This window comes from Dendrobates tinctorius, unplaced genomic scaffold (assembly GCF_039654945.1).
Source record: "Dendrobates tinctorius isolate UK_male_01 unplaced genomic scaffold, ASM3965494v1 ptg000032l, whole genome shotgun sequence".
Taxonomy (NCBI): Eukaryota; Metazoa; Chordata; class Amphibia; order Anura; family Dendrobatidae; genus Dendrobates; species Dendrobates tinctorius.
Genome location: NW_027361700.1, coordinates 12,305,701 through 12,319,106, shown reverse-complemented (window position 1 = coordinate 12,319,106; position 13,406 = coordinate 12,305,701). Strand labels below are relative to the sequence as shown.

At 42.5% G+C, this 13,406-nt stretch overlaps 1 protein-coding gene across 1 annotated transcript in view; it reads left to right on the top strand.

Annotated features, from left to right (window-relative positions):
• Positions 1–6,474, top strand: part of LOC141086406 (potassium channel subfamily K member 9-like) — a 62,743-nt gene extending 56,269 nt beyond the window's left edge. Inside the window, exon 3 of the mRNA XM_073572399.1 lies at positions 5,193–6,474. Coding sequence (XP_073428500.1) covers positions 5,193–6,109 — 917 coding nt within the window. The 3' untranslated portion in view covers positions 6,110–6,474. The remainder of the gene's footprint in view (positions 1–5,192) is intronic.
• The last annotated feature ends 6,932 nt before the right edge of the window (positions 6,475–13,406 follow it).

The following is a 13,406-nucleotide window of genomic DNA, read 5'->3' as shown; positions in this document are numbered from 1 at the left end:
TTAGAGCACTTCATGCTTCCCTCTGCTGACAAGCTTTTTGGAGATGGACAATTCATTCTCCAGCAGGACTTGGCACCTGTCCACACTGCCAAAAGTACCAATACCTGGTTTACCAACCACAGTTTCACTGTGCTTGATTGGCCAGCAAACTCGCCTGACCTTAACGCCATAGAGAATCTATGGGGTATTGTCAAGAGGAAGATGAGAGACACCAGACCCAACAATGCAGACGAGCTGAAGACTGATATCAAAGCAACCTGGGCTTCCATAACACCTCAGCAGTGCTACAGGCTGATCGCCTCCATGTCACTCCACATTGATGCAGTAATTGATGCCAAAGAAGCCCCGACCAAGTATTGAGTGCATTTACTGAACATACATTTCAGTAGGCCAACATTTTGGATTTTAAAATAATTTTCTTAAGCTGGTGATATATAAAGTATTCTTATTTACTGAGATAATGACTTTTGGGCTTTCATTGGCTGTAAGCCATAATCATCAACATTAACAGAAATAAACACATGAAATAGATCACTCTGTAATGACTCTATATAATACATGAGTTACACTTTTTGTATTGAAGAACCGATTTTGTGACGTTACAGCGATATTGCTAGCGATATCGCTGCATGTGATACTTACCTCCGACCGGCTCCCCCGCTGGTTATCGCTGATCGCGCGAGAAGCTGCTGGACCATTACTCGTCGGTCACTTCCTGCGGCGCTTCCTGCTGTGACGACGAGCGACACGTGGACGCGGGCGGGAGGACGCAGGATCGCCGCGTCTGACAGTTAAGTAGCAATCCCCGTCCCCTGCGATGTCGCTGGTGAGATCTGCCTGAGTGGCAGCTCACTAGCGACCACCTAGCGATGCACCAGCGATCCTGACCGCGTCATATCGCTAGTCGGGATCGCTGGTGCATCGCTAGGTGTAACGGTACCCTTATACACAAATCATTGTCCCAGAAGCCAGCGGGGGAGGGGTAACGGAGTAGCTGGTCACAGGAGGCAGGAGCTTGCTGCTGTATGTGTGCCACTGCTAAAGAGAAATGAGTATTCACTGCACTGGCAATGAATATTTTTAATATTCATTTCTCTTATACTGTGCACAGTTACAGCCGCAGCTGCCGGCTTCCAGCAGCTGTGAAGAAAAAAACCTACTTTCCTTCCCTGCGCGCCCTCGCAGCATTCTGTTCTGACTTTGACACAGCTACTGTGGCCGAGCAATCGCGTTTCCCCATTGAGTAGCAAGAGGTGAGTTGTCCTTTAACCTTAATGAGCGGGGACACATGATTCGCCTGGCCGAAGTAGCTGCTGGAAGCCAGAACAGGATGCTGCGAGTGCTCGCAACAAAGGTAAGTAGCAGTTGTTGTTTTTTTTTTTTATGCTTTTCTCATGGGGGGCCATGTGTTCAAAGATAGGGATGAGGAGCCATGCAGACAAGGACGGGGATAAGGAGCCATGCATACAAGGATAGGGATGAGGAGCCGTGCATACCTAGACAGGGATGAGGAGCCATGCACACCAGGTTAGGGATGAGGAAGCTGTGCATACAAGGATAGGGTTGAGTAGCCGTGCATACAAGGATAGGGATGAGGGGACAATGCATAACCGGCTTATACTCGAGTCAATACGTTTTCCCAGTTTTTTGTGGCCAAACTAGGTGCCTCGGCTTATACTCGGGTCGGCTTACACTCAAGTATAAACAATATTCTATCTGTTCAATCCCGTTGAGTCCCGCTGTGATTTTACTGTACGCAGCTGATGAATTGCCTGCTTTTCAAATGACATTGGTATGTAAAAATTGGACAGCACTCTCATGGTCTGTGTGCTGTGCGATATTTTTTTTTCTCGCACCCATTGACTTGCATTGGCGAGTCTCGTCCGAGACACATGGCAAATTGAAGCATGCTGCAATTTTTTTTCTCTGTACGATTTCAGCTGAGAAAAAAAAATCACAGGTGAGATGTAACCCATTGAATGACATTAGGGCAGTTTCACACGTCAGTGTCTCCGGTACGTGTAGTGACAGTTTTCTCACGTACCGGAGACACTGACACACGTAGACACATTCTCATGAATGTGTCTATGCAGATGTCAGTGTGTTTTCACGGACCGTGACTCCGTGTGCAAAACTCGCTGACATGTCCGTTTTTGTGCAACAGCACGGATCACACGGACCCATACAAGTCAATGGGTCCGTGTGCGTTTTTAAAAGTCAAAGGGTTAACATTGAAAATAATTTTTCAAAAACACTGACACACGGACAGCATACGGACATCACACGGATGGTACACACGGACATATGGATAGCACACGGATGGCATAAGTATGCATACGGACACGGATAGCTCCGGTACCGGAATTATCTGGATGTGTGAAACTGCCCTTAGTCAGACTGCAATCTGATATTTTTTTTTTTTTTTACTTCTGATTGCACTCGTTCATTTTTCTCGCAAATGAGTATGAGCCCTTCGGTGAGATTCTGCAACCTATTATGTAAATTTTGATTTCTTCAGTTTTTGAATTTTTTTTTTTTATTTCGTATTGCGTTTTTGAGTTTCCAGTTTTTGTCTCTTGGCGTGTCATGCTTTAAATAAAGCTGTTCTGTTTTTAATACTTCCAGGTGTTTGGTATTCACAAAGCTTTAGGCTGGGTTCACACGTAGCGGAACGCTCGCGGAAATTACCGCGAGAATTCCGGAATTCCATTCCGCGGGAAAATCGCATTTTAAATTCCCGCGATTTTCCCGCGGAAAAACTAGCATTTTGCAAGCGTTATTAGCTTGCAGAATTGCTAACGTTTTCCAAGGGATCTGGAGCATCGCTTGGAGAACTGATTGAGAGGTTGGTCACACTCGTTAAACATAGTGCCTATGCGGCATCAATAGTAAAAGATAGAATGTAAAAAATAATAATAAAAAAAAAATATTGTTATTCTCACCTTCCGACGTCCTGCGCAGCCTTCCCGCCTCTCTCCACACTCCCGGTCCCAGTAATCCTTTGCGACAATTACCGCGATGACGTCTGTTCTCGCGGGATCGCAACGTCTCGCGAATGACCGCGAGACTTTGCCATCCCGCGAGAACAGACGTCATCGCTCGCAAAGGCTTACTGGGACCGGGAGCATGGAGAGATGCGGGAAGGCTGCGCAGGACGTCGGAAGGTGAGAATAACAATATTTTTTATTTTAAATTCTGTTTTTTACAGGGATATGGTACCCAAAGCCGGGAGGACAGTCTCCTCTCCTCCGGACCGACCGTGGGTACCATCCGCAAATGTTCTGCTTACTTTTTGCATGGTGTGCACAGCCACATGCGGAAAGTAAGCAGAACAATGCATTCCTATGGGTGCGGGATCGCCGCGATTCCGCGAAATTAATGAGCATGCTGCGTTTTTTACCGCAAAGCGATTCCGCCGCGGTAAAAACAGCAGCATTAGCACAGCATTGCGGAATCCCATAGGAATGCATGGGATGCTTATTTTTCGCGTTTTCGCGGCAAAATCGCGCTGTTAAAACCGTCACGGAAACGCGAAAAAAGCGCCACATGTGAACTCAGCCTTATTGTTAGGCCGGGGTCACACTAGAGTGAAATACAGACGAGTGAGAGGCGTAAAAACCACGCATTGCACACGGACCAATGATTCTCTTTGGGGTAGCTCCCATCAGCCGTATATTTCTCGGCCGTATTCTACGGTCCATGCCAATCGCAGCATGCTGCGATTGTCAGCGTACTACGCCTGTAGTACGCCAATGCAAGTCTATGGGTGCGCAAAAACAACGCATTACACACGGAACAGATGTGTGACTTGCGAGAAATACGCACCCAGTGTCCTTTAGAAAGGCCGGCAATTCAGTGCGCTATACAGTAAAATCACACTGACAGGTTTAATAAAGAAACAAAAGAATAGATTTATACACATAGAGAATATATATATATATATATATATATATATATATATATATATATATATATATATATATATATATATATATATATATATATATATATATATACACACATGTCATTGAGACACACACACATATATATATTTATATTTCATAGAGTTCTTCATGGCAGAATAGCCGCTACTTCAATTGCCGGCTTCTGAAAAATCATTCCCCAACCCGACATGAAATGACACATGGTTTACATACAGTAAACCATTTCATTTCATGTATTTTTTATATGTCTTTCACTAGTAATTAGATGAGGGTTGATGTGTAAAATTTGGGAGGTGTTGGTGTTAATTTAAGGGGTTAATCAATTCAGCTTTTCAGAGAAAAATATACTTTGAAGCAATTGTACAGGTGGGCTCAGCTTAAAATTTTCCTGCAGGCTCTTTTTAAAGCGACTCTGTCAGCGAAGAATGACTGTTCAAACAAAGTACAGGTGCTAAGTGCTCCATGGCGGGGCAAAAACTAGTCAGTGCACCTTCCCACCTGGTTGTTTTCTATTTCCACCCTTTTCTGGCTATATAAAGCCAGAGCTGTCAATCAAAATAGAGTGTGTGTGTGTGGGGGGGGGGGAGGGGGTGGAGATAGCGAGAAAACAAGCAGGTGTGAAGGTGCACTTAAATTATTGGCCCCGCCACAGTGCACCGAACACATCTACTTGGTTAGAACAGTCATTTTGGGCTGGCAGAGTCCCTCTAAGACAGTGCCATCTGCTGTCTGATCATCATAGTGCCTCCAGCAAAGCTGCAGCTGTTCCTATTACTTTAACAAAAATGATATTTTTATATGTACCTTGAATTCATTTTTTTTGTAGAATATTTTAATCATGACTAAAGCAAAATGCAAGCTTGTGTTGGATTTTTGTAACCAGAGAGCAGTGATTGATGGGAGCTCACTTACCCAGAGCTTAGCTATGTGCTACATATCTGACTGACAGCAGGCTAGAAGGAAACTGCTGCATCTTTCCAGAAGATTAGTATTTGAATTATTAGCACAAATTTACGCTAAAACAACAAATCATTCTGTTTAATGTTCAATTTTCATTTTTAAAGGTCTACCCTCCCCAAACAGTACCACTTTTTTCCATAGGTTGCATCTGGTATTGCAGGAGTATTTACGTAGACAATATCTGCTACACCAACAGTATATGTATTCCAATGATTGTCTCTAGATTAACACACTTTTGCCTCTTGTTAGAATATTCCCTGTTTAACATTTGGTTTTATTTTCCTTCAGGATATGGTCATGCTGCCCCGGGAACTGATGCTGGGAAAGTCTTCTGTATGTTCTACGCTGTCCTTGGGATTCCTCTCACACTGGTTATGTTCCAGAGCCTGGGAGAACGCATGAACACTTTTGTCAGATTCTTATTAAAAAAGCTAAAAAAATGTTTCCGCATGAGGAAGACTGAGGTGTCCATGGAGAATATGGTGCTAGTTGGCTTCCTTTCATGCATTGGTACACTGGGCATTGGAGCTGCTGCCTTTTCGTACTTTGAAGGTTGGACCTTCTTCCATTCTTACTATTATTGTTTTATTACACTTACAACCATAGGGTTTGGAGACTTTGTTGCCCTTCAGAAAAATGAAGCTTTGCAAAAGAAACCACCATACGTTGCTTTTAGCTTTATGTATATCCTGGTGGGACTGACGGTAATTGGAGCATTCCTCAACTTGGTTGTCCTTCGCTTCTTGACCATGAACTCTGAAGATGAAAGACGAGATGCAGAAGAGAGGGCTTCCCTGCGGAGAGCACAAAATAGCATCTCTCTACGGTCAAAGATGGATGCCCGCAGTCGGAGTTCTATTTATCTTCCCATAGGAGATAGGACAAGCCAGATTAACCTGATACCTCTCATGCAGGATGATCCCGACAGGGGAAGACGCAGGTCTTCGAATGCAACCTCAAGAGTAGGGTCTTTTTGCACTTGTATGTGCTACCGTTCCCCTTTTTGTGACAGTCCTGCGATATCGCACCATGAGGCACTGAGTTGCCACACCAACCCAGTTTATTACAACTCGATCTCCTTCAAAATTGATGAAATTTCCCTTAGCACTCGTGACAACACCGGCTTCTCTTCTCCTGACAGCTTTTTTTCACCAGAGAATCAGCGCTACACAAACCATTTCAGAGTCAGGAGGAAATCTATTTAAGGCATGGCTGGACGTATCAGCGGCATGTGTTTTGATATCTGCGTGTGAACTTGAATCGCCCTACGGTCAGGGTTCTTAGTGACCATATAGAAGGTCTATCAGAGTGTAATGCAGGGACGCTCATGCTGTGTGTATCCTCTGCATGTTACCTCGTGAAGAAGATCTGCAATTACTAAATGACTTCCGTTTCTTTGTACTGTATAATGCTTCCTTTGTATGTAGCTCCTTGCAGCTCAATCCAACAGAAACTAATGGGATTGTGTAAGAAATCAGTGTATTCCCCTCTACTTGGTCTTTTTTGGGCAGAATGACTTAAGATATTATGGTGTATAAAGACAGAGATTAAATTCCGTCATCCAAATGTATTACTACCCCTCTATAAATCACTTGTAAGAAAACATAAAATATGGGATCAAGTTTTGGACTCTGCATTTTAAAAACGATATTGGAAAGTCAGAGAATGTTCAATGGCAGTAAATAGATTATTACATGAGATTGAAGATCTCTCCTATAATGAGAGGTTAGGAAAGTTGGGCTTCTTTAGCTTAGAAGAAAAGATACCTCAGAGGTGATCGCATATACATGTGTGGTCAATACAAAGGCTGGCACATGATTTGTTCATTCCTAGGACCTTACAAAGAACCAGGGAGCATTCATTAAATGTTGAGGGCTGGGGATTGTGACATCTAAGTAGGAAAGGGCTCTTTACAGTTAGGCCAAGTTTACACGTAGCGGAATTCCCACGGAAGTTACCGCAAGAATTCCGGAATTCCATTCCGCGGGAAAATCGCATTTTAAATTACCGTGATTTTCCCGCGGAAAAACTAGCGATTTGCAAGCGTAATTAGCTTGCAGAATGCTAGCGTTTTTTGCAAGCGATCTGTAGCATTGTTTGGATAACTGATTGACAGGTTGGTCACACTCGTCAAACATAGTGTTTGACAAGTGTGACCAACTTTTTACTACTGATGCTGCCTATGCAGCATCAGTAGTAAAAGATAGGATGTAAAAAATATTGTTATTCTCACCTTCCGGCGTCCCGCATAGCCTTCCCGCCTCTCTCCACGCTCCCGGCATCTTCCGGTCCCAGTAATCCTTTGCACGAATGACCGCTCTCCCGCGACGTCATCGCGAATGACCGTGAAACGTCACATTCCCGCGAGATCGTGATTACTGGGACCGGATGATGCCGGGAGCGGGAGAGAGGCGGGAAGTCTGCGCGGGACACCGGAAGGTGAGAATAGCAATATTTTTTATTTTAATTCTATTTTTTACAGGGATACGGTACCCAAAGCCCGGAGGACAGTCTCCTCTCCTCCGGACCGTGGGTACCATCCGCAAATGTTCTGCTTACTTTTCGCATGGTGGGCACAGCCACATGCGGAAAGTAAGCAGAACAGTGCATTCCTCTGTGGGCGGAATCGCTGCGATTCCGCAAAATTAATGAGCATGCTGGGTATTTTACCGCGATGTGATTCCGCCGCGGGAAAATCCACAGCATTAGCACAGCATTGCGGAATCCCATAGGATTGCATGGGATGCTGGTTTTTTTTGCGTGCTTTAAGGCTACGTGTGAACCCAGCCTTAAAGCAGCCAGACTGTGGAATGCCCAACCACAAGAGGTAGTAATGACAGATATATTATAACATTTAAAAAAGGCCTAAATGCTTTTCTCACAATAAATGGCATTATGAGTTATAGATGATGCATAATTTGTCACGAAAAGTTGAATTTGAAGGACCTATTTCTTTTGTTTTAACCTATGTAACTTTGTATCAGTGGAAGAAACTGGGGCTGATTAATTAAGCTATGTGTGCAGAAATCTGGTTTAATGTGTTCCAAAAAACATCACATTTATTTGTTTTAGACATATACAGTGGTGTGAAAGTGTTTGCCCTCTTCCTGATTTCCTCTTCTTTTGCATATTTGTCACACTTAAGTGTAATAGAACAAAAATAACACAAGTAAAAACAAAATGCAGTTTTTAAATGAACGTCTTTATTACTAAGGGAAAAAGAAATCCAAACTTACAGGGCACTGTGTGAAAAAGTGATTTCCCCCTAAACCTAATAACTGATTGGGTCACCCTTAGCAGCAACAACTGCCATCAAGCGTTTGCAATATCAATTACAACAAATTGTTGTAATTTAGCCACATTAGAGGGTTTCCAAGAATGAACTGCCTTTTTAAAGTCATGACACAGCTTCTCAATTGGATTAGGGTTAGGACTTTGACTAGGCCACTCCAAGGTCCTAATTTTGTTTTTCTTAAGCCATTCATTACTATTGATATGATGTTCCTTTTCTGGACATGCTGTGTTACTTCTACGCGAGAAGTAGTGTGATATACACCTTCCAAAAAGTTCAAATTTTGTCTCGTCAGTCCACAGAGTAATCTCCCAAAAGTCTTGGGGATCATCAAGATGTTTTCTAGCAAAACTGAGATGAGCCTTTGTTTTTATTGCTCAGCAGTGGTTTTCATCTTGGAACTCTGCCATACAGGTCATTTTTGCCCAGTCTTTCTTATTGTGGAGTCATGAACACGGACCTTAAATGAGGCAAGTGAGGCTTGCAGGTCTTTGAATGTTCTTGTGGGTTTTTTTGTGACCACTTGGATGAGTAGTCACTGTGCTCTTAGGATCATGTTGGTCGGCCAGCCACTCTTGGCAAGGTTAACCACTGTTCCGTGTTTCTGCTATTTGTAGATAATAGTTCTCATTGTGGTTCGCTGTAGTCCCAAAGTTTTAGAAATTGCTTTATAACTAGTTGAGTGAATTTGTTTGGGTTCCCTTTTATTCAGCAAGCTAGAGTGCTTACCGAATAAGCTGCAGAGGGAACCCGGCTTCCTGATTTGCGCCAGCTGATCGGCGCCGCAGTTACATGTGTGGCGGATGTGTCGTGACTGTCACACAGCCGCGACACATGCAGCTGCGACGCTGATCAGCTGACTTGATCCAGGAAGTTGGGTTCCCTCTACAGCTTATTCGGTAAGTGTTATAACTTGCCAAATAAGAAGGAACCCAAACAAATTCACTCAACTCTATTTATAACCTTTTCCAGACTGATAGATGTCAAATAATTTGTTTCTCATTTGTTCCAGAATTTCTGTGGATCACTGCATGATGTTTAGCTTTTGAGGATCTTTTGGTCTACTTCACTTTATCAAGCAGGTCCTATTTAAAGGGATATTACCATCTCCAAGATCCTATTCCAATATGTAGAAGGTGTAATAATAATATTATCAAATACCTCCAATGAGAAATGTAGTATAGTTTTCTGATTTGCCTTGTCTCTTTCCTCACGTGCAGGCATTACAGCACTTTAGGTATCCATCATTACGACCACTGATATGACAGTTATCTAGTTGCTAGTGGTCGTAACCGTGGACACCTAAGGTCCTGAAATGTACATGAGGAAAGAGACAGTGCAAATCAGAAAAACCATACTACATTTCTCATTGGAGGTATTTGCTAATATTCTTATTACACGTTCTACATATTGTGATAGGATCCATTAGATGGGAGTAGCCCTTTAAGTGATTTCTTGATTGAGAACAGGTGTGGCAGTAATCAGGCTAGGGAATTTGGACTCCACTTCCGAAAGATGTGATAAACCACAGTTAATTAATGTTTTAAGGGGGTGTGGAACAGACACTTTTTCACACAGTGCCCTGTAGATTTGGATTTCTTTTCCTGTTAATAAAGACCTTCATTTAAAGGGAATCTGTCACCCTATTTTAGCCTTATCAGCTGCCGACACCCCCATCAGGGGCTTATCTTCAGTATTCTGTAATGCTGTAGATAATCCCCCGATGTAACCTGAAATATAAGAAAAACAAGTTATATTATACTCACCGGGGGTGTGGTCCGGTGCGGTGGGTGTCGCGGTCCTGTCCGGCGCCTCCCATCTTCATATGATGCCGTCCTCCTTCTTACTTCTGCCGCGGCTCCGCCTCAGGCGTACTTTCTCTGCCCTGTTGAGGGCAGAGTAAAGTACTGCAGTGTGCAGGCGCCGGTAAAGGTCAGAGAGGTCCGGCGCCTGCGCACTGCAGTACTTTACTCTGCCCTCAACAGGGCAAAGAAAGTGCACCAGCATCGGAGCTGTGGCAGAAGTAAGAAGGAGGACGGCATCATATGAAGATCGGAGGCGCCGGCGGAACCGCGACACCCATCAGACTGGACCGGACGCCAGGGTGAGTATAATCTAACTTGTTTTTCTTATCTGTCAGGTTACATCAGGGGCTTATCTAGAGCATTACAGAATGCTGTAGATAAGCCCCTGATGGCAGTGCCATCAGCTGATAGGGCTAAAATGGGGTGACAGATTCACTTTAAAAACTGCATTTTGTGTTTACTTGTGTTATCTTTGTCTAATATACTCGATTATAAGCCAAGATTTTCAGCCCATTTTTTTTAGGCTGAAAGTACCCCTCTCGGCTTATACTCGAGTCATTTTCCCAGGGGGGAGGGGGAGCGCAGGAGCCAGCAGCTGTCACATCATACCCCCTCCAGGCGCGGTCTCATCACTTCCCTGCGTCTCAGCAGCAGCACACGGGGGATATATATCTATGGAGCATCTTATGAGGGGCCATCAACCTTTATGCAGCATTATATGGGGGATCTTATGGGGCCATCAACTTTTATGGAGCAGCATATGGGGCATATCATTCTATGGAGCATCTTATGGGGCCATCAACCTTTATGGAGCTGCATATGGGGCATATTATTCTATGGAGCATCTTATGGGGCCCATTATTAACCTTTGTGCAACATTATATGAGGCATATTTTTTGTATGAAGCATCTTATGGGGCCCATCATGAACTTTATGGAGCATTATTATATGGGGCGTATTTTGTATGGAGCATCTTTTGGGGCCCATCATGAACTGTATGGAGCATTATATGGGGTGTATTTTGTATGGAGCATCTTATGGGGCCCATCATGAACTGTATGGAGCATTATATGGGGCTCCTGATTCAATATGGATATTCAATAACATTTAGTCTACTGATTTCTCAATTAATTTTACTTTTATTGGTATCTATTTTTATTTTTAAAATTTACCATTAGCTGCTGCATTTCCCACCCCAGGCTTATACTCGAGTCAATAAGTTTTCCCAGTTTTTTTGTGGCAAAATTCGGGACCTCGGCTTATACTTAGGTCGGCTTATACTTGCGTATATACGGTAAATTTGTTTGGTGATCTGAAACATTTAAGTGTGACAAGCATGCAAAAGAATAGGAAAGCAGGAAGGGGCAAACACTTTTCACAACACTGTATTAACATGCTCCATGAAGGTGCACAGTCTGTCAGAAATCAAGTGTCATTGCATTAATCGTGAACATGTGCGCTGACAATGAGTTAAAAATTGCCAGAAGTTTGTGGACCAAAGTAAGCCAACTAACAATGGTATTGATTTATGTCCCAATGCATCATTGCTTTTTACTTTTTTTAAGTGACTATAATTTCTTGGTCTTGTGGTACTTGTTGCCGTCTTTTGTGCCAAATTTTTCAAAATGTCACACACTGCTTTTTTTTTTTCTTTTACATTTTTTGTGCATTTTTAAAATGCACCTTAGTCTTTAACTGCGCAAAAATAAAATTAGACAATTATGTAAAAAAAAATTGTGATAGTTAGAAAATGCACAAATGATGATAAAACATCTGGATAAGGAAAATCATGTCCACGTTGTCAACCAGAAAAAAGCATTCAAAACATAAAAAAGAACTAATTAAATGGTGAATAAGGCGTAAACATGCATAAGTCATTATTTGCGCCTTTTTTTTTTTTTTTTTTTTTTAGAGTAAAAGTTGTTTTAAGACAATGATGAAGCAGAACTTTAGAATAAACAGTCTAAAGATGTGCCAATTTGTTGTATTTCAGGATGGTCTAGTCTACATTTGCACTGTTTAAGTCCTCATTCAGACGGCCCATGTTTTGTCCTGTACACAAAAAAAAAATGGTATGAGTGTCATCAGTGTTTTGGGTCCGTGTGTCTTAAGTGTTTGGTCAGTGTGTTTGTTTTTACCAGTAATGATTTTCCTGTATGAAAAATAGGAGATTTGCAATTTATTTATCTACTACAATGTTAATCTTTGGACAACACACTTAAACCATGTGCTGTCTGTTTTCCACGGATCTATAAACTTGGATGGGTGACTTTCATCTGTGACGCCAATTAAAAACGGACATCTCTCCCGTGTTTTGGTTATTTTTGCAGACACACGGACATGTAAGCAGTCCTTTAGACTATAATGGGTACATGTTATATCTGTAACAATCTTGGATTGAACACGAACATGAACAAAGTTTGCCAGAATAAGGCCTAAAAGTTACACTGCTTAGTCCGCATTGTGTGAATGGGGAAGAGGGGATTTCAGTAGAAGAACTTTTAATTCTTGGTCACTGGTCTTTCCCATAGAGCTGGTACACGTATCTATCTCCTGATCAGCAACTAAGAAACTGGACTGAGGTGGATGAAAATCCTTTTACTAAATAACGATCCATTCATAGTTTCATATTGTGTTTGTCCCTCGTTCTTTAGAGAACTTCACTTGTACATTTTGGTTTTGGAAGGTTTCTGCCAAAATTTTGCCAGAAATCACAATGAGATCTAGAGCAGCACACCTGCACCAAAGCAGATTTTGGTACAGATATGTCTGTGGATTTGTCCCTGTAGAAAGCTTTAAAAGAAAAAAAATGCTCGCCTTCCCTGATAACTCTTTTGTGATACTCTGCTTACTACGATGACATCTCATAGAATGAGAGGAGACATGGAATGAGAGGAGGCATGGTTATCCAGATGCTGCCAGGCACTATAGTATTTGTTATTTTTAGGGTTTTTTTGTACTTGCAGAGTTGGGGCTTGCTGCTTAGTCACACAAGCATATAAATCAGACGAGTTCAATACGAGAAAACATCGCATTGCACTCTGACCAATGTTAGTAAATGAGTCAGTGCTCATCTGTGATTTAATATCAGCCGGCAGCTGTCTGCTTAGCCTTTGCTGGTTATTAAAAATAGGAGGGACCCCATATCATTTTTTTAGGCCCCCTTTTTTAATAACCACTAAAGGTTACGCAGACAGCTGTGAACTGATATTAATAGGCTGGGAAGATCCCTGCATAGTGGCCCCTTCCCTGAATAATTACACCAGCCCCCAGCTGTCTGCTTTCCCTCAGCTGGTTATTAAAAATAAGGGAGATCCCATGCCTTTTTTTCCAATGAATTATTTAATAGGTTTAATGTTAATAAAGGCTAAACATCCTTTAGTGCCACATGAAAGGCCTCAAAGG